This window comes from Lagopus leucura, unplaced genomic scaffold, assembly GCF_019238085.1.
Source record: "Lagopus leucura isolate 7727_CA_CO unplaced genomic scaffold, USGS_WTPT01 Super-Scaffold_100019, whole genome shotgun sequence".
NCBI lineage: Eukaryota > Metazoa > Chordata > Aves > Galliformes > Phasianidae > Lagopus > Lagopus leucura.
The window spans coordinates 406,276-430,827 of NW_024962273.1; the positions used below are offsets into that span (position 1 = coordinate 406,276).

The following is a 24,552-nucleotide window of genomic DNA, read 5'->3' on the forward strand; positions in this document are numbered from 1 at the left end:
CCCGCTCAGCGCCGTGCCCTCCGCGCGGCCGCCGCGCCGCCGCCGCCGCCCATGGCGAGTCCGTCGTAGCGCCTGCCGCAGCGATGAGGAGGTGAGCTGGGGCCGGGCGGGGAGCGGCGGGGCCTCGTCGGCCGCGGGGGGAACGGCGGGGCTCGCGGCCTGTCCGAGAGGCGGCCCCGGAGACGGAGGGCAGTGCGGAGGCCGGGCCGGGGGCTCGGAGCGGGGCCGGGCGGCCGCGGCCCTGCGAGCGCGGCCCGTGCCGGTGTGCGGCGCCCAGGGGCCGCTTCGCTCCGCCGCGTCGCTCTGCCCGGCCGTCCCGCCGCCTCGGCCGCACACAAAGGCGCTCCGGGCTCCGACCGCTCACCTTCCCGCGGGCCGCGGCTCCTCGGGCGGCCGCGCTCCCTCCGTCTCCGGAGGCGGCCGAAGACGTGTCGAACGGAGTCGTTCGCCGCAGCGAGGCTGCGGTAAAATGGAGCCGAGCGCTTCGGCGGCCCCGTCAGCCGTAGCAAAGCGGCCCCGGCGGGCTGCGGCGCTCCGGGCGGTGCTGGGAAGTCGTGAGATGCGGCCCCGGGAGCCGCGCTGCGCTGTGAGCGCTGACGGAGCTCCAGGAGCCTGAAATTCCCGTCTGCTCTCCGTGATGGTCTCCTGCGTGCCGCCTTCCTACCTCAGCTCCGAAGAGAGCGCGGCGCATCGCGGCACGGCGGGCACTTTGCCGGCGTCCTCCCACTTGTACGCTCCGAGCTCTGGTGCTGCTTGACAAGTCCCGGGTTGCCTTGAGGCTGCGATGGGCGAAGCCAAGGCTGGGGATGAGGACGGATTGCACTCAGCCACCCGGCCCCTTTGGCTGTACCGACTTGTGGAAGGCATCCCCGGGTCTGTGTGGGGGAGCAGGAGGTGCCAGAGGTGCCCCATCTCCGCCACGCTGGCGGTGGCCCTGCAGCCCCCACCGGCAGGACCGGCCTGCTCTGTGCTGACTGCTGCCGTTCCACCTCGGGACGAGCTCTGCGCCTGTTGCTCTGACTCAGATCAACCTCTACCGTCTCGGCTTTTAAATTGTCAGTTTTTACATTCTGAGCTGTAGTGAGGCCAGCAGCTGGAAGGCAAAGCTGATAGTTAAATGAAACAGCCAGAGGGAAGAAAGCTGTTTCAGAGATTTCTTGTTTTAGTTCTTACAGCATGGTATTGAAATTACAGCTGAGAAAGGGAAATCCTGCTGGCCTTCTGCTGGCAGTGCTTTGGAGATACTGTTCACAGCCTCTCCCCGGGTTCTGTTGAGCAGTAACTCTTGAAATCCAGTTCCTTATAAAGCTTACTTTATACGTGTGTAGTGGGAAGCATTTCGGCATGCAGCTGCTGAGGCTGTTACCTCCTGCTTGTATTGCATAGGAAATACTGGAGCTGTGTTGGTTAGCGTGAAAAGCATTTGTGAGGGCAGCAGTGGTGTCTGCAGAAGTTCAGCCTCGCCTTCCTCAGACTAAACTCGCACAATAACTTTGGTCACATTATCTTTTTGGAGCTATTTAATGCATTTTGAGAAACCCGAGTTCTCCTCATGCCGTAGTAGTCAGATACTTGATATTCCTGTGGTTGTTTACACTCTTCTATATTAACATGCATTAAGTTGGCTGCATTTTTTTCTGCTGAGGCGATGTGTTAAAGCTGACCTCTAGTACCAGTTATTAAAGTCCTTCAGTAGGAGAAGGAGAATGTGTTGAGGAGCTGAGGTGAAAGGGGAGGGCTAAATATAACCATTTCCTGCAAAACTTATCTATTTTTGAGAGGGCCTGCCTTCCCAATGTACAGAAAGGCTTCCTTTTGCTGCTTTGTTGCTCGTGCTGCTGTGGCTGTCTGTGGTCTGGCTCTGTTGGTAGGTCCCAATGTGTACAGGGAAGCATCACCGGTGCTGTGGGGAGGGAGGTGTGGGGCAGCCCCTCTCAGAGCAGCACCATTGCCCCATGGCTGCCCAGCACAGAGCTGCCTCGTGTTGTCTTGCCCAGGTTGCACAGCACACTGCAGCAGACACATGGAATCACGGAATCATTTGAGTCAGAAGGAACCTTAAAGGACACGTAGCCCAACTCCCTTGCACTGAACACACTGAACAGGGATGCCCACAGGTGGATCGGGAGCTCAGAGCCTGGCCCAGCCTGACTTTGAATGTCTGCAGGGATGGGGCACCCACCACCTCTCCGGGCAATCTGTGCCAAGGCCTCAGTGCACTTATTGTAAAAAACGTCTTCTTTGTATCCAATCCCAGTCTTCCTCCTTTCGTTTGAAGCCATTTCCCCTTGTCCTGTCACAGCAGACCCTGTTGAAGAGTCTGTCCCCTTCCTTGTTGCAGCCCTCTAGGTACTGCAGGCTGCTCTCAGCTCACCTCAGAGCCTTCCTTTCTCCGTGCTGAACAGCCCCAGCTCTCAGGCTGTCCTCGTAGGGATTTTTGTGGCCCCGCTCTGGACGCTCTCCAACAGCTCCATGTCTCTCCTGTACTGAGGACTCCACATCTGGATGCAGTGCTCCAGGTGAGGTCTCACAGTGCAGAGCAGGCGTGCAGGATCTGCTCCCTGACTGCTGGCCACGCTGCTTTTGATGCAGCCCAGGATCGGGTTGGCCTCCTGGGTCACGAGGGCACAGTGCTGGCTCATGTCTAGCTTTCCACCCACCGGCAGCCCCGGCTCCTTTTGGGCAGGGCTGAAACACATCACAGGGCTTATTTGGGAGGAATGCAGGTGAGAGGGATAAAATTGGTTCAGTGCTCCCACAGCCCTGCTCTGGCCTTGCTTTGCTCTCCAAATCCATATACTGGGGAAGGGATGAGCAGTGGGCTCCTCATCAGTAGCAAAGAATCTCCTTGGAGGTAGGAGGCAAACACGGGCAGTGAAACAACATCAGTGTGGTGGTGGGTTTATTTTATTTGCCAGCTGGTACTCTGAAGCAATGCTTAAATATAATGAAGTCTGATGTTAAAATAGGATCTAGGAACAGCCGCCATAAATAACCAGGCCCCCTTTTTAACCCCTTCACTCCTGCCCAAGGGGAAGAAATAGCACTTGAATTTGTTCCCATTCTTAGGTATTTGGGCTCTCAAAAGAGGATTGCAGTATCTGCCCTTATATCTTTTAGTCTCTTCTGTGTATAAACAGGTTAAAATCTCAGCCTGCTCGTCTGTGCAGCTATATACAGCGACAGGAGATCACAGCAGTGTGCCAGATGTGGTAGATTTCAGAGTGGAAATTGCTGTCTTCCATCCTTAATGTGAGTGAGGATTTGCAGGGCTCCAGTGGGCCGGGTTGTGGGTTGGCCCTCACAGGGGTGTGCCAGCATGCTTGGGGATGGCTTGTCTGAGACCTGAGAGTAACCAGGAGTGAAAGAAAGAGGAGCATGTTGGTCACAGTGTGCTCTGATGGGGGCTAAGAATGCAACTTCCAAGCACGCCCTCCATGGAACTGAAAAGCCATGTATGTGAAGTAAGGAATGATGGATTTCTTGGTGTTGGAAACCTAACTTCACGATAGTTTGGAAGGTTTTTTGAGATCATCAACTTAGAAACAGCTGTTGACTGTAAAATATAGAGAATTTTGTGGAAATGCTTTCAAGAAGCTCTTCTTTCTTGGCCATTTTTTGCAGTTACAACCCAGTTTTAGAGCAGTGCTTCCAAAAGCACGAGCTCTAGGTGGATGGGAACGTGGCTGTAACCGAGGGCCCTATGGGCCGGGCTGTGGGTGTGCCTTCTGGAGATCCAGCTCCTCTCACACTGCTGGGTGCCTGCAGGCACCCCCCCCTGTGGTGTCGGTGGGCCTCGCTGCTCTCCGAACTTTGCCTGGCTGACGAGATCAACGTTGACTGTGATTAGAAAGGCTGGGTTAATTGCCACTGCTTTTGTGTTAATTCTGTGGGATGCTGACTTTTCTGGATGGATTGTCAGGACTGCGTTGCTACTGCTGGTAATGCAGAAGAAGGATTTCAGAAAGCCGCTGGTGTTCTTTATGAGCAGTTCAGGCGCTGACCGACCCTGTGATTCATCTGCTGGTGAATAGTCAACATCAGGTGCTGCATCACCGTCTCAGCCGGTTATTACACGATCCGCCTTCAAACGGGGCTCCTTTGATCTGTGCTTTCCTTTGGTGCCGCGCTCCTCCCGCCCGCGGGCACGGCTCTGGGCCCGGCAGGGAGAGCGGGCCGTGTTGGGGCGAGGAGCTGCTCGGTTCCGACGGGACGTGTTCTGTGTCCTTTGTGCCTGAAGCAGTGTGCTGCCCATGCCTCGGCACCTCTCCAGCCCCGGGGACGTCCCTCATGGTACGAAGGCAGCGTCGCTCTGTAAGCAATTTGGGTAACTTGGGGCTGCTCGGCTTTGTTCTGCGAGGTGCTGTGAGCTGCTGTGGGAGCGGTGTGGCTGAACTTCTGCTGGGGAGAGAGGGTCTGAGCACAGATCCTGTGGAGATGGCTGTAATGTGAGGCCGTGGCCCCACGTCGTGTGGGAGCCGGGAATGCAGCCTGTAGTCAGCCGTGTTGAGACGTACGTCTGGCTGTGAGGGGTCAGGTACAGAGAGACTGCTGTGGGACATCTGAGGGCGGTTTTCTGGTTTATTTTAAGAATGGCATTAGGTCTTCTCCTGGGCCTGTGGGCAGGCCTTTGGGTGCAGAGGACTGGATGCAGTGTCAGGCTGGGGAGCTTGCCTCGGCTGGAAGCGTGGGGCAGAGGACCTTCCCATGCTGTGTCCTCATTGCTTCTCCCTCGGCCTCTGCTCAGGGACATTTGTGTAGCCAGCAGGTTAGTGTGGGTCAGGTGTACCTCTTGTTCTCTTTTCTCTTGGTGAGCTGAATAGGTGACTGAATGGTTGCTGATAGAAAGTGGCTTATGTGGATGAGCACGTTTCCTTCTTCAGTTGCTCCTGAGAGTGTCTGACCCTGTTTCTGTTCAGCCATGTGCCTGAAAAGATGTGCGAACACACCTGGAGCTTGTTGCTAGTTATCTCAGGTCTGTTTTAAAGGAAGGAAGACCTCCAGCTTGGTGGTTGGACTCTGTTTGCCTTGGCAGAAATGGAATGAGCTCCACCTTGAACCGAGATGGGCTGAGTAGAGGAGAGTGCTGGCTGCTGTTAGCTTTTTGGCAGACACAGAGGTGATGCACAGCTCTGGGCTGTGCTCTTCATGCCTGGAACACTCCTTTCTGCTGCACTGAGCCATGGTGCCACCTCAGTTGAGGGGAAGTGAGCAGGAGGAGCTCGTGCTGCCGCACAGGGTGGCCATGCCCAGCAGCTCTCGCCAGAGGTCAGGCATTTCTTAGGACAAGAAGCTGCAGACCTTACCTCTCTGCTAATAAGCTGCAGAACGGAGTCCAGCAAACACCTCTTCCAATTGCAGGTCTGCTGCTTGTCTGGCGTGTATCCTGTAACTGCAGGAGCAGGTTGGCAGCCCTTCACCGGCTTCTTTTGGCTGGGTGGATAGCTTGGAGGCTAGAAGTGGCTTCCTTTTGAAGTCCTGCAAGCTGCTGATGGCTGCTTTCATGACTGTGTGCCTCAGCAGGCCCCTGCGCCTGGGCTGCTAATGGCCTGGGGTTGCGGCCTGAGCCGCCCCACACTCAGCACCGCAGCTGTGCAGGGCTTCAGCTCGGTGTGGGAGCTGAGGAAGCAAGCGGTCCTGCTCATCCTCTCCATGTGCTGCTCTTTCTCCTATTCTGGTGCTTCTGTGGCCATGTAATGAGCTGGGTAAGCGTGTTAATTTTGTTAAAGTTCAACTTGGCTTTGCTGGACTAGTTCCAGCAGGGATCGATTCGTGGCTCAGTTCTGCGCTGCCCAAGCTGGGGTTGGGTGGCTGCCTGCAATGGCTGTGGGTGTGGCGTGGGAGTAGAGGGGAGGTCTGCATCCCCCTGGGAACAACCGTAGTGTTAAACAAGATGTGTGTTTGTATTAGTCAGTCTGAGCCAGTCTGTGCTATTTAGGGCTCTCCACTGCAGCGGAGTTGTCTCTTGTGTTTATGTGGGTGGACTGGAACAATTAAGTCCTTTCAAGGCTGGATCTTGAAAGAGAAAATGAAATGAAAAGATAGTGGTTTGGTTAGGAGAGGGTAAATTAATTGTAACATGTTATCCTAAAGAAAAGATAGCTGGTATCTTGCAGGTTGTTTATTACTGGCAAAAATCACATTGAAACTCTTCTTGACTTCATTGCAGTGCTTTGTTGGTCACCTGAAATGCTGCTCCTGGCAGAACTGGGCTGCAGTGTGACACAAGGCTGTGCTGGGCTCTGTGTGACTGTGCAGCCAATGTGTGGGCAGCTCCCCACTCCTTGCTGTTGGGGTGCACAGCTTTACCAGCAGTCCTGTGCTGTGCGGGGACTGAAATCAGCACAGGCTGCTCTGCTCTGCTCAGCGGTGGGTGCTGTTGAAAGGCCATTGTCACAGTACCCTGGCAGGACTATTTTCACCCTGGGGCTCCTCATCTCCAGGGTAACTAGGTGTAAACGTGGTGCTGGAGAGGCCATCTCTGCTTATCTCTATGCAGGGCCTGCTTTCTCTGAAGACTTGCATAGGGCCTTCCTTTGATGTGAAGTTCCCTGCCCCTCTGCCAGCAGGGTGTCCCATGTGCAGGTGAGCTAGCTGGGCACAGGGCTGAGAGCTTTGTGGCTAAGATGAGGGCTACATCACGGGAACATCAGCTGTTCTCCCAAGCCCTTGCATAGTTGGAGCCCTTCTCTGTAAAGAAAGAAACACACAAATTGAGTCAAACCACCAGGATTAGAAAAAGCTCCTCTCAAGTTAGCAAAGGAACACGCAGTGCGGCACACAGCCGGTGCCTTGGTGCTGGCCAGGCACCATGCCTCGCTCTGTTCTCATGGTCCCTCCCATGGGCTTCTGCTGTCAGGACACTGCTTCTTAAAATTTCTTCCACACCTCCTTGGCTTGGCTTTTGCTCTTTTAACCTCAAATTAGTTGGTTGTCAAGTAAGCCTGTATAAATGTGCCAGGAATGCCATGTAGACACCTCTGCGTGTGTTTGTGGACCCACATGTTTGCATCAGCCTCTAGTAGAGAGCAAGCTAAATGAATAACGTGTTCCAGCTTGCCTAAACAGAAGACTGGTTTTCTGTCTTGGTGGAGGCATTTTACACACATGTAGAGCTCGTGTCCTTTCCTCTAAAGCGAACCTGTGCATATCTGCTCTGCAAAGGCTGTTCTAAGGTCTGAAGCTGTTTATACCCTTTCCCCACTCGTGTTCCTTGCACCTGCAGTATTTTAAGGAATGAGTGTATCCGTATGACTATTCTTAAATAGTGGTATTCGAATCCCAAGCACCGCTAAAATACCTCAAAAGAAATACAGTATTCCTGTGCCTTGTGTACGAGTGGCTTTTTGGTGGAAAAGTCTTGGATCTGTTTAGTTAGAGTTTGAATGGCAGTTGTTTGTCAGACATTCAAATAAAACACTGGACTCTGATGTACAGCAAAGCGCAGAATTCCAAGGGAAGTTTATTTTTTCCATTAGAAGGGGCAAAGTGATGAGCAATTGAAAGCCAGAAGACCAAATCCAGTTCTAGGAGGTATTAGTTCTTATAGGGTGACTGGAGTCTCTGGTGGGAAACTGGCATTTGAATCTGCATTGCTGTTGTAGGTTTACTTTTGCAAAGGGCCTGCTTGGGGTAAATCTGCCTTTATTCCTGGTCAGATCGTGTTCCTGGAGTACGTCAAACTTGGATGCATGGTCTGCTGGTAACGATGCTGATTGAGCTCCCAGTGCAGATGTCCTTTATTGTAAGAAAGATCCTGTTGTGTGTAGACAAGAGTATTGAAGGCCGTTACCTATCTAATTTTAGTTATCTGCTGGATACAGGGCCCTGGGGAGTGAAATAGAGCAAATGGAAGAAGAGAAAGAACTTGAAGTTGTTCTGCAAGCTGAGTTAACAGAGCCACTGCCCACCCACAGCGGTGGATTGAGATGAAAAGAGGGGATTTGAGGATGTGCTTGTATTTTGATGAATGTGGGTGCAGTTCATGGTATGCCGTTGCCCTGCACCAAGCCTGTCCTTAGCCCTTGCTCTGCTGCAGGAGTCCTCACAAGCACCTAGCTCAGAAATGGCGAGAGCCATCCCCGGAGCTTCTCTTGTGCAGACAAGCCTTTAACTTGCAGCTCTTGCAAGACTGCTGTGTTTCCAGTGCGTGTCCTTCTGCCAAGTCTCGTGGAACTTAATGGCTCTTCAGAGACCTGGCTGAAGAAATCGGAAGGTTCCTCTTCAAACAGTGGGAGAGGTAGGAGGAGAGAGATCCGTGGTCTTGGCTGTGATTGGAAAACCTGGAAAGAAGAGCAAGTGCACTGCTTCGGGCCAGTGTGTGCCTGGAGGTAACTGGCAGCCAAAGCAATGAGCAAAGCCCACTTTTCTTAGGGAGGGGAGGAGCTGAACTCACTGTGTTGAGTGCATTTGAGTATTAGGATTGGGGTCTTGTGTCAAGGTGTATGTGAAGGCTCTTCCATTCCTGCTGCAGTGTAGTTGAATCCTTTTCCTGATGAGTACTCTGACCTCTTTTTGCTCCTGAGAGACTTGTCACAGGGCAGAGTGCTGTAGGGTTATGTGGCTGTGGGAGGGGACTTCATGGAGAATCTGAGCGAGCGAAGGGGCCTCCTTCAGGAGGAGCCATGGAGACCTGGGGGGACACTGGGAGAACAGGGCTGCAGAATGTGGGTGCAGGCAGCTGAAGGGGGGCAGGAGGCAGCCTGGCACTCAGGAAACCAGCACAGGCCGTAGGATCCCACCCGAGCAGTTCTGTTAGCAGCACGGATGGCTGCTCAGAGCCGTGTTCTGCTGCTCTTGGCTGTGGGCTGCGGCAGTGGGGACCCTGCAGGCCTGGCTGTGCTGAGCTGGCATCGCTGGGGCTTTCTTGTTGGCTGTGCTGTCTGGGAGAGGCTCCTTGCTGAGCTGCTCGCTGGTGTGAGTGTGAGAAAATTAAACCACCACCAAACAGAGGCAATGCTCAGATGCACACTGTAACCTTTAGAGTTTTGGTGTGCCAACAAAGCATAAAAGGATATGAAGTGTGTATATTTTCTCTCTCAAAGTTCTGAAGTAAGTACTGAAGTACTTTAAAGTAAGGCTTTTGACACATTTCATGATGACTGTATGAAACAGGTGTTTGGTTGCATGTGAAGTGTTCTCCTGAACACGAACGTGTTGTGTTTGTAGAAGTTGGTGCATCCCGAAGCCATCCTGCTTTTCCTTAGTTCTGGTGGTGCTGTGAGAACAGATCTTGTCTTTCTCCAAAATTCATAATTTGAAATCGCTGTCTTCCTGTAGTGAATGTGTAACAGCTCATTCTTTGCTTTTCTGCTTGCTTTATTTGGGAGGTTTCTTGTTCTCTGTGTTGAGCTCCAGGAGGCTCTGCAGGAAGGTGTCAGTGCCTTTAGATGGCTTGTGTGCACTGCTCTGATGCTGCTGTAACATATGGGGGGGTGATATTCATGAGAGACTGCTGATTTTTCTGATCTTGAAAGTCTGTCTTTCCTGCAAAAGCAAGCAAAACCAAGAAAAAGTTTTCTCTGTTGCAAGTGAGTAACAATATTTAAGTAGAACAAATAACCATAGTAAAGGTCTAAGCCTAGTAATGCATGTAAAAAAAAAATCCTTTGAGTTAAAACCTGTGAATCTAAACTTAGCTGTCTGAGGGAGATTTTGAGGAAGCCAATGGGACGTGCCCTTGGGAGATGCTCGGCCTGGGGTCTTTAAGAAAGATTTAACCTTTGCTACTGTGCATTTAAAATGTACAATGTTCCAATTAACCTACATGGCTGAACTGTTTGGCCTTTTGTTGAATTTGCGTTTCTGCTTTTTTGTCCCCATAAAAGCACATGGCACGTTGTGAGTACAGCTGGGTGAACGCTTGCCCTGGCTGTGTGCTGAGGGTGATGGATTGCTGGTGATGGATGCTCCCTCCCATCCTGTGACTCTGAGATCTCCTCCAAGCTTGCACAGTGTGCTGATTTGCTGCAGGAATGTCACCAAGGTGACACACAGGCTGCTGCTGCTGGCACTGAACCCTTGTGTGCTGCTGGGGGGAGGGGAGGCAGGCTGGGTGCTGGACTGGTGGTGGGCCTGCTGCTTTGGGTGATTTCTTTCTTGCAGAAATAGCACACTGCTGCTATAACCTTGTCTTCCAATAGTAATTGCATTCCCTTTGATTGAACTCTTGTTTGGGATAAGGAAAGATTCACAGCGTTAGCTCTGGGGACTGTCCCTCCCCATTACTGCATGCCAGCACAGCATGCGTCCAGTAACAGAAGTTCTATTCTTCCCTTTCATCCTCTGTTGTTTGTTATTAACAAGGTTGCTTTTTTTCTGGGAAATAAAGTTAGCATTTAATTGGTCTTAACAGTATCTTCATTTATGTTGGACAGTGATTAACCTTTGTTAGAGAATAAAATATAAGTGCAAAGCCAGACGCAAAATCCATCTTTCAAATTATGACTCAGCTCGGTGATTTTAGTTGCCTTGATCACTGGAAGCGTTGAAATACCAAGCCCCAAAGAGTGTAGTCCACCATGCAGACAGACTGCTGTCCTGAAAGCTTCAGAAAACCAGGTAAAATTCCAGATAGGGTATTTTGACCTTGAATTTTGCTTAGCTTCACTTTGAATCATTGTGCTAATACAGTGACTCAGGATGGTTCATCTTGCTTTCTGTAGCTACTTTTTTTTCTGGTAGTAGCCCGAAGAAACCTCCATCCTGTGCATCCTGCTGAGTGCAGAGCTCCCTGTCATGTACGGCACTGGCTGTAATCAGGAGCACTGGGTGTTCTGTCGTACCCAGCATACAAGCTGAGCAAGGAGCACTGGGGCTATGAAGTGCTCTGAAATTACCTCTTGCTGTCGCCTTGTGCATTTCTAAGAATAAGATTTGGGGTTGGAAGGAGGAGACGGGAGTGAAGGTGGAGTGCAGCCATACAAGTGTGGATGGACTAAAGGAACCTTTTCTCCCCTCCAGGAGGAGGCTGCTCTGATGGCCGTGTGGTATATCATCGCCCCTAGAGCGGTCTGGGAAGGATGGAAGTGTTCAGAACAGGGCTGAAATCACCCTGGGCAGCGCTGCCTTCCCAGGGCAGCCTGTGCAGACCGGCTGGATTTTCAGGTGGCCAGGGATGGTTTTCCCTGCGGAGCAGTACAGACCTGGAGAGATCCCCAGCTGCTGTGGATCGCCCCTCCCCAGCACTGCTGGTTTGGCAGCTCTGCCCCCAGCGCTCACCACAAAACGACTTTGAAGCTCTTTGATTTCTGTGCTGCCCCACCTGTGGGAGCCGTGTGTGGGGCTGGCCTTGTGTGACAGGGCTGCTGGAGCCCCTGCCTGCAGCCTGCCTTCTGTGCCGCCCGTGGCCGAGCTGCTGGCTTCCTGCTCCCACATGGGCCGGGTGCCTCTGCTCGCTCAGAGCTACAGCAGTTGCTGCTGGACTTCAAAACAAGCAGACAATGCAGAAATGAGGCATGTAGTCACTGCTGGAAAGTAACGTGTAGTTTCAGGTCCCTCTAAGCAGCTTTGGGTAAGAAGTTTCTTATGAAGGATTGTTGTTTAAAGATCTGTTACTCAGAGTTTCGTGTTTCTTGCAGCAGTGTTTTTTAAACCCCCAAACCAGTGTTAACTTGTGTCCAGCAATGCTTGTCTTCACTAAACCCCACTGCAGCATTGCTAACGCTCTGTGTCACAGCCAAGGGCCCTGCTGTCTCTTCAGTGGGTAGTAAGGAAGAAAGGAATGGGGTTGTTGATCCAGCTACAGAAAGTGCTTGGAGGCAGTGGATTGCATTTAGGTTACCTCAAGAGTAAATGAAAATGAGCCAACTGACTTTCACGTTGTTCTGCTGTGAAGCACATGCATGAAGTCTCAGGCCCCAGGTCCCTGTTTGTCATACGGCAAGAGTACATGGTTCAGGCACCATTCAGTGCCATGAATGCTTGAACATCAATGCAAATTCTGTCAGAACCTTTTGCAGGAGAGTTGCAAATGCCTGAAAACTACCTGCTACGTGGTGTATGTGAGTTCATCCGGTGTGGATGATGGCTGAACTGTGGCCAAAAGGAGTGTCTGTGGGCTGGAAGGCAAATGGAGAGGGAAGGATCGGGGAGATTCCAGAAAATGGGGTGAAAATGATCCCTTTGAAAGGCTGCAAGTGTGAGAAAATGGTCATGGTGGCAAAGCACAGAGAAAGAGGAGAAAATGGTGCTTTTCCTTAGTTAAGTGATTTATGCCATGCAGTTTGTGTAGCCTGTTAAATTTAACTTTAGTGTGTGTTGTAAAGTAGATGTTAAGAGAATGCTGCATTGTTCTTTTAACTTGGGGAAATTCTAGGCAGAGAAAAGGTTTGGGCTGTGTGAATGGCTCTTCGTGGATATCAGAGCTAACCAGTGGGTGGCTTGGTGCTGTAGCTGCTCACCGGGCTGAGTTCCAAGCTTATTTAGCTGTGGTCTTGTTTTTTTTTTGCTTTGGATATCCATGAGAAATACTTACAATATTTTCTTCAAAATGCTAGCAGGACAAGAAGGGAACACCTTCCATCAGACAGCGGGAGGGGATGGGGCTCAGGGCTCCAGCAGAGCTGAATGCCATCTTAGCGCGTTGGTGGTGAGTGCGGCAAAACACGGCGCAGTGCTGCTCAGCAGGGATGGGTGCTTTCACTAGACCAAGCAGTCATGCTGTTTAGTGAGTTTGGGAGGTGTTTTAGTGACTTGTGTGTTTGTTCAGCCAACTGCTACAGATAAATAACGCGTTTAGGGCAGCAGTGGCCATCTCTGTGCTCACCTGCAGTATGCGTGGTGCTGCACAGCTCAGTGTGGGGCAGGGCGGTAACAGGCTCTGGTGGGAGCTCAGCATGGGGTGTAGTGGTGACCCACGTAGGAGTTGTCGACACATTCAGTTTGTTCCTGAAGCCACACGCTTTATCCCACTTTGGTCGTTGTGATGCATTGAAGGTGACCTCCAGCGCAGCACGGTGCGGCAGCTCCCTGCGGCCTGCACTGCGGCTGGGTGGGCCGGTGCGCTGCCCGGGGCTGGGCGGGCAGAGGACATCTCGCTGTGAGGGCAGGGCTGTCCAGGCCATTGGCTGCCCCTGGTTGGTACGGAGCTTGGCCCCTCGATGTGAGAGCAGGTTAGGGAATAACCAGCAGTCGTGGCTTCTGTTAATTAACTACCAGGAGTTAAGTAAATGTTGGAGCAACTGGTCTGTGTGTGTGCTTGGCGTGTCTGTCGGCAGGGAGGTTTGTGCTAGCTGGGACACGTCTTGGCCCTGCGCCTGTCTGCGGCGCAGCTCTCTGTTGCTCTGCTGGTTGTGGGGATGTGCTGGGCATGGCCTGAGCCCTGGGTGCGCTCGGGGGGCTGCCGCCCATGGGTGGGATGTGTGTGAGGCGCCAGGAGCTTCCCATGAGCTATCGAGTAAGGTGCTGGGCCGTTCTGTTGATTTCCTTCTGTGGGTCAGTGTACGTCACCTTGTTTTGCTGTAAGAACCATGCTACATTCTCACTCTTAACTTTCCTATCAGCTTTGTTCCTGTTATTTTTCTGATAATCCTTCTTGAGGTTATTTTGCAGTGGAAGGAGTTTTATGTTGTGTCTGAGTCTGTGCAAGGGACTTTTTTTCCCAGCAGGGCCGTTCTGGAAGGCCTATATGGGAAATGTGGATAAACACGGTCGCACGCAGTGCTCAGGAAGCTCTGTGCAGCTTTCTCCAGCTTTAATCTGTCTCCCTCTTTGTGCAGCACACAGAAGTTCCAGATGTTGTTTTGGCTTGGAGATATCGAATGGAGAAAAGTGAGTGATCTTAATGTTCACGGAGTCAGCCTGGCTGGTTCTATATGGCAGGAAAGCAGGCAGATAAAAACTCCACTAGTGGTGCATGTGCTGCCTAGTAGCCATGAAATAACACTGTCCTCGCTGGAAGCAAGTCCCACGTTGGCGGGGTCAGTGCCAACTGTGTGAGGAGACAGCTGTGGGGTGTGAGCAGCATTCCAGTGAGAGCAGTGTGAACCTGCTGGGATGGCAGGGGGGTCCTGGTGTGAGTGGGGCAGAGAGCCATGTCCTGTGCTGCTCCATAGGTTGTGTGCTGTAGCTGGGCAGGACATAAAAGTCAGATGTCCTGTATCTCTTCGTGACTCACTCCTCCTCGTGTGCTTATTTCTAACGTGTACAAGCAGTATATTTTTGAAATTATTGCTGCAGTTCTGCTTACTTTTTTAAGAAGAAAAATGTCTGCTTTTTTCAGTTGCTGAGACTAGAAAATGGGAAGCAGTCTGCTTTCCCTGCCATTTGTCCCTTCCACTCGGTGCAGATGTCCTTTGGCCTTTTGTTTTCACTTTGATGAGCAGCTTCCCTAAGTGCTCTGCTCACTTACGTGTAATGCTGCAATGCTCACAGTACTTACACTGACTCACAGGGCAGAGGAGCCAAGCTTGTGCAGCTCTCCCAGTGTCTGAAGTCATGTCTGTGTTTGCTTGGAACTGGGAAGGACTTGTCCGCATCACAGTTTGTGCACTTATTCAAACAAGGGCTTGGTGTTGTGTTCTGGTTGGTTGCAGAGGAAACTGCTGTGTGTTGGTGTAAAAGACAGTTGGAGTTGTGCACAGTCATAGCTAGCTGGATGTGATTGATGATTTAGCTTGCATTGCTCTGGTTTTGCATCAGAGGTGGGTTTGTGGTGGTTGACTGACCATCTCTGGCTGTGAGCATGGCCCAGTGCCCAAGTACCGACTGGAGGAGCCCTGATGTCCTGGGATGAAGGGGTGGCTCAGGATGTATGGCTGTGGCAAATGGGAGATGATGGGAAATGTGGAAGCTGAGAGGAAATGCGGGAGCTACAGAGAGGCAGCTGGGGCTGAGAAGCTCTGCTGCGTACCTTTGTGCTGCTCAGCATTCCTTCACCCGCTGCCTGGAGGCACTGCTGGGGTGTCTTGGTCATGTGGTTTATGAATCAAGCCAAACTCAGATGTTTTCATGCCCAGTCTGGCCTATTTTCTGAGAATAGCTTTAGATGTCTCAGTCCATTTAATTGTGGTTTCCTTAGCGTCTAGTCCAGCTGAATTTGAGATGGTTCCTGGCAAAACTGCGTGCTCACAGGCAGGCATGGCAGCTGCTGCTTTACCTCTGCAGCTGTGCTCCTGCAGACCTCAGAGTTCTCAGAACTAGATCTGTGCTGGTGAGTGGGAAGTTCTGCAGCACAAAACCCAGTCTGTTCGATGGCCAGGAGATAGGTGAAAAGCTGGTGCCTTCCTCCGGAGGTAGATCTGGCTTCACATTTCCACTGGGTGGCAATAAGAAGATGAAAAGCTTTTTCTTTTGACTGTTGGGTGCCTTCATCAACATTACCAACTGCACTGAGAGGCTGCTGACAGTAAGCGGACATTCAAATGTAACTCACAGTGTCTTTGGCAGTGCTCTTTTCCCTTTTGTCTTGGGACAGCTGCCATTGAAGGATTTTTGGGTGAAGTATATTCATTCCTGTAACTTGTGCTCTCTCACGCTGGAGACAAATGGATTTATGCTGAACTCTTCCTGACACTGAAAAACAAACAAAAAAAACCAACACTATGGTCATGCTCTGTTTATGATCAAATGCTGTCTTTTCTTGTATTGGGCTCAGAACGGTCTCTTAGTCGTGCCCTGTTAGAGGTGGCTCTTGACTCAGGGCAAATTTGGGCATCCCATTTTCTCTCTCGGAAGCGGTTGGTGAAGGTTCTCTCTGACTTGTATTCAGTCTGTTATGTTAACAGTTGTGTCTGAATCCTCTATGTTAAGGTGCTGAGCCTTGGGAATTGCCAATGGATGTATGTCATAAGCTTACTTTAATCAAGAGAATACAGCTTAGTTTCTGTGTGATCACAGAGGATTTGCTTCTAGGCAGTCTTTCATTCAGAAATCCAAAGCTAGACTTGCCTGTAAGGAGACGTAGCTTGTGTTCTACTTCATGTTTGCAGCTAGAAGTATGTGTGAGGTCAGTCACAGTAATTGAGCTGGTGGATAGTTATTCGATTGCTTTTGGCATCTCTGACAGCAATTAAAACAAAAGTCTGAGTAAATGTGTGGAACAATTTTCTGAAGACATGCGAGTACAGTCAGGTTTGGCAGGGCCATGTGGGAGGCATGAATTTGGAAGCATGCAGCTAGCGATGGAAAAGGAAGATGCAGCACAGAGCTCTGGAAAGGAGAGTCAGAATGGTAACTGAAATAAATCAGTAGGGAGAAGTGATAGGATGCCAAGTTATCAGGCTGAGAGTTGTTTGTGATGGCAGTGCTGAGTGTCTGTTGTGGTGATGCAGTAATTCTGTTACCAGGAGGGGCACAGAGGTTTTGGGCTGGAGCTGATGCAGCCATGTGGCGCACTGGGTGCTTTTTGGACACCAAAGCAATAGTTAATGAAAGGATCTGATGAAGCAAAACATCATCCAGAGGTGCGTGCCCACAGAGCATTAGGAACTTCTGTTTTCCATCTGATTGCTCCAAAAATATTTAGGTTACTTGTATTTGGCTTCCTTTGGCTAGCTGACACGTGGCTGTAGTCAAGCTCTAAGGCGTGCCAAGCAGCAGCCTGGCTTCTGCTCGGAGCCGCCAGCCTCGTGCTGCATGCAGGCCTGGTAAAAGCTGTGCTCCTGGTGTGCAGAGCTGCTGCTGGATTTGACCAAAATACCACAAACCATGTCTTGGTTAGGGTGCTTGGGCTGAGAGGCTGTGGGTAGGGTGGTGGTGTTGGCATTGCAGCCCACATGGAGGTTTGGATGTGCCCAGGCAGGCGGGACCAGTGGGGCTGTTGGTGGGTTGGATGGGCTCATGGCTGGCAGTGGCAGCACCAAAATAGATGGGGGTCCATGGAGCGCTGCCTGCTGTGCACGTGTTCCTTGGGTCTGTTACTGGGTGTTTGACTCAGGGAGCCAGCTCAACGGCATTGGGCTGGAATTAAAAGGCACTTGCACCTTCCGAAGGTCCTTGCGTATTATGCAAACAGCACTGGCTGGTGGAGAGACACTGCTGTGTACGTCTGTGGGAGTCGGGCTGCATTTGTCTTGTAGCAGGCTTGCCAGAATGAGAAGCGATCTTGAAATGCTGCTCACGTTACATCATCAGGCCCTAGCTACTGCACTGAACCAAACCAAAACACAGCGCCTGCCCACGGCCAAGAGATCTGTGTCTAAAACTCATGGGAAGGAACAAAAAGGAGGGGGCGGGGATCCAACCAAACTACCACGACATTGAGAGGAAAGGATTTTTCTTACTGAGTCCAGAGCTGAAGATTTGTGTTCAGAACTGTTTGTTTTACACTGTTTATGTTGGTGGAAGCATTCAGAGAAACGGTTGAAAGGAACCTTTTTGCTACTGGAAGGTAATAAAGCATTTACAAATCCTGATCTTAGTGCAGCAGTCACTGATTTCACCTACACCATGGCTGCACTGTTCCTGCTTCTGGAGTGTAGCTGCAGGCAGCAGGGCCATGGGGCTGTGGGGCGCTGCACAGCCTGTCACAGGGCAGCAGTTGGAATGCCTGGGCTTAGTCTGGCATACTGATGAAATGCACTTGATGGGGTAAAACAACAGGGCAGTGTGAGTATTTTGCTGTGCTTTCTGCCTGTCGTGCAGGCAGTGCACTACAACTTTCCCAGAATTGGTTCCCAAAGTTGATTGGGGTTGTTGAAATTTCCAGAGCAGGATGCCATTGAAAAGGTTTGCAGGATCCAGCCTGCAGGGGGCCGTGTCTGGAGGGGCAGCCTCTGAGGGGTGAAAGGAAAGCCAAAGTGAACTGTAGAATAGGAAACTTTATTATAGACTGAAAACAACACGAAGAGCTCTGGAGTAAAGCTCTGGTGAGCGTATCTTTATGCTGCAGGTGGTTGGTTTATCTGAAATGAATGTTTCACTTGGGGGGCCTGGGGGCAGTGCCTGGGACTCCCCCCCACCCTCCATGCCACTCCCATGCAGGGATGGAGGTGTTGGTACCTCTCTGGCTGCTACCTGCCTGGTAGCTGCTTGGAGCAGGATGGAGGAGTGCTTGGTGGTGGGCTGGGAAGCACTGTGAGCTGTGGAGGTTTGTTTTTCCTTGAACTCTTTCATCAGGTGTTGCACAGATGAAAGCTTTATGAAGTAAAGGAGTGCCTGCTGGGTAGTGAGCCAAGTCTCAAAGAAGTCAACTTCGAGTGAGTAAGTTAGAGCTACTAGGTGTTAGTGTGCACTTTTTCTAAAGGCATAGAAAGCTTACATGTGCAACTTCTAATAGCTAGAAGTATTTGTGCTTGGATTTTACACAGAGCTTGTGGATCAGTCCAGGCTATTGATGGATGGCAGAGTTCCTGTCTTCCATTCATGGTGTGTTGGGATCTGAGAGCTCCAGGGGAAGGCCATGCCTCCCACAGCCAGTGCTGAGCTGCAGATAGTTCTGTGTTCTGTGCAGATTGGCTCGCTGGGTGCCAGCTGAACTTGTCTCCACATGGGGTGATCATCTGGAATGGTGCTGGCAAAGTGACTAGTGCCTAAGGTTGTCTGTAACTCTCAATTGTTTTTAACAGGGAAAATGTCCAAGAGAATTTCCACTGCCCACCTGTGATGCAGCCCTTCTGGTGCAGAATGCCATGCTCCCCTCTGCAGGGAACTGTGCTTCCTGTAATACCTGTGCAGAAATATGTTGTGTACCATGCATCTTAACATCCTTGTTTCATCTTCATGGTGCTTAATGAGTTTCTGAACTGTGTTAGGCATCAATAATTGAGATGTATCTAACACAGGTGTTGTGAATTGATACCTGCTCAGCGCCGCAGTTGTGCACTGAGGTGAAGCTGCTGCATGCTTGGCTGATCACTGACTGCCTGATGGCACTGTGTCCAAACACACCTGTTTGCCTGTATCAGTAAGACCACGTGTGGGGGCTCTTTGCACGTGTGAATTGCTCCTAACTCCCAGGGTGCTCAGGGATGAGATGATCAGTGAGCTGTGTGCAGTATCATAGGGTCTTACGGAGTGTCACCGTGTGCAGGCCCTGCAAAGGCAAGGTGATCCGCGGTGCGGTGTTGATCCTTGGCAGCTGCCTGCAAGGTGATAAATAATGGGGAAGGATGGCTGAGTTTTCCAAGGCACAAAGAAGTTGCGATATAGGATGAGGCTTTCAGGTCAATGTAGAAATGTGTGGGATCAGTGGAGCAGGCCATCTGCTGCTCAGTTGCTCGGGATGCCCCACCAATGCAGTGTCTGTGCAGCTTTGCAGCTGGGCTCTGATGGCCATCTCTTTCACAGAGCCCACAGCCCTGCCGGGTTGTTCAGCCGTCCTGCAGGGCCAGCCCTGCCTCGTCCTCTCCCTGCCCTCCTCTTTTTCAAATGCAATGAGAACTCCTGTATTTCTGGCCCATGTCTCTGACCTAGGTAAGGTATTTTTTCCTCTTGGATAAATATGTGGGTTTTTTGTTGTTTTTTTTTCCAGACGTTGTGGATATTTCTAATTTGTTCTCCCATGCTGTGCAATATCTGCAGTTGTGGCAGCTGAGGACAGGGGGTGACAGCATAGACAACAAATGGATTCTTGCTTGTGGGTGCCAGGAGGGAGGCTGAGCAGGCCTCTATTTCTGTAAGTGCTTTGTTCCCTCGCTATTACATAGGAAAGGAGTGGATGTGCACGAGCGTACGCAGAGCTGCCACTTTGTGAGAAGTCGATGTTAGATGTGTTTCCTCCATGTTTGATGCTGTACGGGTTGTTTGCTGCCTGGCAGTTGTGTTGGGAGTTGGCATTGTGTATGATGGGTGTGTGTGGGTGCGGCAGGCCCAGCAGCTCTCACACTTGGTTGTCTCTGTTCTTGGGGTGATTTGGGACGTGTGTGGCCTTGCAGGGCACTGCTCTCCTGGATCTCAATGTGCTGCTGGGTGCCCTCTGCCCACGGGCGGTGCTGTGGCTGGGTTTTGTGCTGCTGGCATTAGAACACCCGGATCTGCCCTTGTCCTGACACATGGAGCGCTGCTGCGGTGCTGCTCTGAGGAGGTTCGCGTGTTCCTGTGAACTTGGATTTCAGAAACGGCCAACCGCCGTGCGCTCTGTCAGTTTTAAGCGCCTGTCTTTGCTTTTAAAGCTTGTGCCGCTGGCGAACTGTGCTCATGTGTGGTGGTTGAGGATGGCAGTCGCAGCCCAGTGCCGGGGGTTTTCTTTTGATAGCGATCTGGTGAGGCGCATGCCAAATACGCGCGGCCCTCGGGGCCTTGGCCTGCTGCCGCCGGGGCTGCGGGTGACAGCGCGGCCGCCTGTGATCCAGCGGAGCTGCCCCGGGTCGGCGTGCCGCGTCTGCGCTGCATTCAGATGAGCTGTGACCCCGTGTCTGCGGCGCCGGGCCGCGCTCTGCCTGCTGCTGGCGCTGCGTCTGGGGCTGTGCTGTGCGCGGGGTGGAGGCTTCTCGGAACCTGTCCTGCGGAATCTGGGGCTTCATGAATGTAGGCAGAACTTAGTTGTGCCCCGGTACGGTGAGGTGGGCAGTTTTAACTGCAGCTCCTCTGCCAAGGGATGTGCTTGCTGCTGCTCCTCTGCTTCTGGGAAGCTCTCCTGACCCTTAGGAACACAGAGCTGAGTTGCTGCAGTGCCTGCCTGAGCCGGGCTTGCCCTGTGGCAGCAGGTCAGCAGGCCTGGGTGGATCTGCCTGCTGCTACCCCTGGGGATGTGTCTATGGTGACCCATAGCAAACTTCCCATTTTCTAATTGTGCGTTTTTGTAGGTGAAAAAGTTGAAACAAGCAATGTTTGTCCTTGCATGCTGATGGTAACATGCACAATACTGTATCCTGTTTGCAGCTCTGCTGTGTAGCAAGCCCTGGGCGGGATGCAGTATGTCACGAAGTGCCCAAGGCACAGGCACTCGTGTTCTGAATGCCATCTAGTGGTAACTGCAACTGCAGTCGTTCTCAGCACTGGGCGTGCCAAAAGTTTGCAGTCAGATGTCAACAAAGACTGATCCACGGAGAAAGGAAAATAAATGGTACATGCTATTTGTTTGCTGCTTTCCAGTTCGTCTTCTTTGGGATTAAATCCCACTCTCTCCCCCTGGGAAAAGTTCTCATGGAGCAGTCCCCTCTGGTGTTTTGGATCCATGTCTTAAGTTTCTACGGTGTTTTGTTAAAGACTATTTTGTTCTTTATGTTAAAAACTTATTTTCTTTCTCTGAATAAACAGTAGGTGAGAAAGCATGCATGCTGGTGTTACCTGAGTTGTTTTTTGGTTCTCGTGTATGTGCAGTACGTGCTTTGCAGACAGGTCTGGCTCTTTGCAGCCTTGCTCTGAGCTCCCTCTGCAGCACACGCTCACTGGGTACCCGGGCAGCACCAGCCTGCACAGTGCTGCAGGCATTCTGGCCCTGCTCTTGGAGGCATCCAGGAAATGAAGGTTCACACAAGCCGGGTTTAACTTCTTGGTATTTGGCTTTTCTCTTGGAGAGGACAATGCATGAGGTCTCTTTGTAGCCTGGGTTTTGCTGTTTGCTTTGCTGATAGCTGAGCGCTGGCTGTCCTGCAGCCTTTGGTGCTGGGCTCTGTGGGTGCTGGGCACGGAGCCCTGGTGGGATGGTGGGCACGGTGATCCTAGAAGCCATGGTGGGTTGGTAGGCCTGTTGTTGGGGGAGGCCAACAGCAAGTGTGTTGCTGAGTGAAGTCATCCATGGGTGCATTAGAAAGAGCGTGGCCAGCAGGTTGAGGGAGGTGATCCTCCTTAATATCTGAAGGGAGATGGGAGGCAAGTGGATAAGGCCAGGTTCTTCTCGGTTGAGTGTAGCAATAAGACAAGGATCAGTTGCCTCAAACTTCTGCATGGAAGTTCTGTACAAACATGCAGACACCCTTATGGTAAGGGTGAGGGAGCACTGGCACAGATTGCCCAGAGAGGTTGTGGGGTCTCCTATGGAGACATTCAGGACCCAGCTGGACACCTTCCTGTGCAACCTGTGGTAGGGTACCTTCTATAGCAGCAGTTAGGACTTGAGGATCTCTTGAGGTCCCTTGCAACCCCTGCAAATCTGTGATGGTCTGTGCTGCAGAGCACCCTTCCACGGTCCTTTGGATGAGGGATTGAGAGTTGAGGGCTTACTGGAAGCCCTTGTGTAGCCAGTGCATCACTGCTAGCCTCAGCACTGTTACTGCTCACTGCTGGGGGAGGCTGGTGTCTCTGCTGGGGGCAGTTTGGTTCCCCTCCTCCTTTCTGGGACCATGCTTTATTGAAATAGACTGCTTGAAAGGAAAAACAAATACTTGCAGGCTTCTCCTGGTTTCAGCACGTAGGTAGCATGCCATTATCTGCTTTCTCTGTCTTCTGTCCCTTCAGCATGTCCTGAGCACGCACTTCACGTGCTCAGCCTCATTTCTCGCAGAGCTGAGCAGCCTCCTGCTGCCACTGCTCATGGCCCCAAGCAACAGCTGAGCCCGGCTCTGCTGCTGGGGACGTGGGGACTCTGCTGTCCCCGTGCTGGACCCTGGGCTGGCTGCAGCACTACGTACCGGCTGCTCCAGGGAAGCTTTCTCCTAGCCTGCACCTTATCCATGAGTGCTCGCTGATCGTGCTGCATGCAGCCCTACTTGTGTTTTGTGATTGTTGGAGGTGAGGTACTGTGTGTTGCAAGGTCTTCAACAATGGGAGTAGACAGGCAGAGTGGGTGCAAGCAGTGGGAGGTGGGTTGTGCCAGAGGCAGTGATGCTGGGTGCTGCTTGCTCCTCCCTTCAAGTAGGGAATCTCAGAACTGGAGCACACAGGGTCACAAATCCTTGACCATGTTAACTGGTCACAGAACAATCCCTGACATCTTTCCAAAACTAATCTGTGTCAGGAAATAAATACAGAAATGATTTGGCTTTAGTCACCAAGCACACAGGCAGCCTGCTAATGGTATGAAAAGGCAGCAACAGAAGATAGCTGACGAAAATTGAAAAATGTTGGTACTGCCATTTTTCTGTCTGCTGCGTTGGGATGCAGTGTGAGTAAGCCCAGGCGACGCTACAGGCTTGGGGCGATGTGGCTGGAGGACTGCGTAGAGGAAATGGACCTGGGGGTATTGATTGATGCTCGGCTGAACATGAGCCGACAGTGTGCCCAGGTGGCCAAGAAGGCCAATGGCATCCTGGCTTGCATCAGAAACAGTGTTGCAAGCAGGAGCAGAGAGGTGATTGTTCCCCTATGTTCAGCACTCGTGAGGCCGCACCTCGAGTACTGTGTCCAGTTTTGGGCCCCTCACTGCAAGAAAGATATTGAGGCCCTGGAACGTGTTCAAAGGAGGGCAACAAAGCTGGTGAGGGGTCTGGAACACAGGGCTGATGAGGAGAGGCTGAAGGAGCTGGGAATGTTCAGCCTGGAGAAGAGGAGGCTCAGGGGAGACCTTATTGCTCTCTATAACTTCCTGATGGGAGGTTGTAGTGAGCTGGGGGTCGGCCTCTTCTCTCGTGTCATTAGTGATAGGACCAGGGGGAATGGTTTCAAGCTACGGCAGGGGAGATTCAGGCTGGACATGAGGAAGTATTACTTTTCAGAAAGGGTGGTCAGGCACTGGAATGGACTGCCCAGGGAGGTGGTGGAATCACCGACCCTGGGGGTGTTCAAGGAAAGACTGGATGTTGTGTTGAGGGACATGGTTTAGTAGGAGCTATTGGGAATAGGTGAACGGTTGGACTGGGTGATCTTTTAGGTCTTTTCCAACCTTAGTGATTCTATGATTCTATGATTCTATAAGCGAATGTAAGTGCTGCTTGCCAGAGGCACAGCAGCAGCCCTGTGCCTGCTCACCAGAGCCATGTTGATCTGGGTGTGCTCCCTGCTGCTGTGTTGTGTTTGGGGCTGGGGCAGGTGGGTGGTTTGGAGTTGGAGACCCATGCGGCTGCTTGCCATTCTTTGCTGTTCTCTGCAGTCCCGAGTTCTCCACCTCTGAGACAACCCCTGCTACAAAGAAGTTCCTTGTCAGTAGCCTGTAAAATAGCTCTTCAAAGTGAAAAGAGAGCTTTTGTGTTCTTGTAAGGAGCAAGTATCCTGGAAAAGGTTTGAAGTATGTGAAAGAATTCACTCCTTTATTTACTTCCTTAGAGGAGCCCGTGCCTTTGCTGGGAACACATAAATTCTTGCACAGGACGTGGGTCAAGCAGACGGAGCTGGGCTGGCTCTGCCGTCCATGCAGTGCTTTCTCTGCCATCCAGTGCCGGTTGCTGCTGGTTGAAGAAAGTTATTCAGCAGTTTCGGCTGAGACCATGTGCAAACAACTGAGTGCAAACAATGCAGTTTTACACAACTTCCTTTGAAGTTCATAGCAGTTTAACTCTTTAAAACCTGGTTGGTAAAGCAGATCTTCTATGTTATATGCCTGCTTGCTGCTGAAAGGTTGCATGCTGTCCTCTTGGCACACTTTGGCTACATGCTACAGTTGCAAATTATGCTTCTGTGACTATACAAGAAAAGTATAAATCTCACTAAGAAACTGTGGTAAAATAGAAGTTTTGTAGATGTGGGAAACGACTCATTTAGCAAATGAGACCAAACTTGGTCGTCCGCACTTCATTTATGGAGTTGATGGGAGATATGGAGAGGCGCTGTTTTGGGGTGGTTACACATGGAGGCAGT

General features: G+C 51.5%; 1 protein-coding gene across 4 annotated transcripts in view; it reads left to right on the forward strand.

The window, feature by feature from the left end:
* Nucleotides 1-32: 32 nt before the first annotated feature.
* Nucleotides 33-24,552, forward strand: part of ACVR1 (activin A receptor type 1) — a 45,123-nt gene continuing 20,603 nt past the window's right edge. The window contains exon 1 of one of the 4 annotated variants that reach the window (XM_042877685.1): nt 33-91. In XM_042877685.1, the coding sequence (XP_042733619.1) occupies nt 84-91 (8 nt within the window). In that variant the 5' untranslated portion in view covers nt 33-83. Of the gene's footprint in view, nt 92-13,333; nt 13,435-19,487; nt 19,556-24,552 lie in introns of those variants that run through there. The other 3 variants (XM_042877687.1, XM_042877683.1, XM_042877684.1) reach the window with 3 other exon arrangements.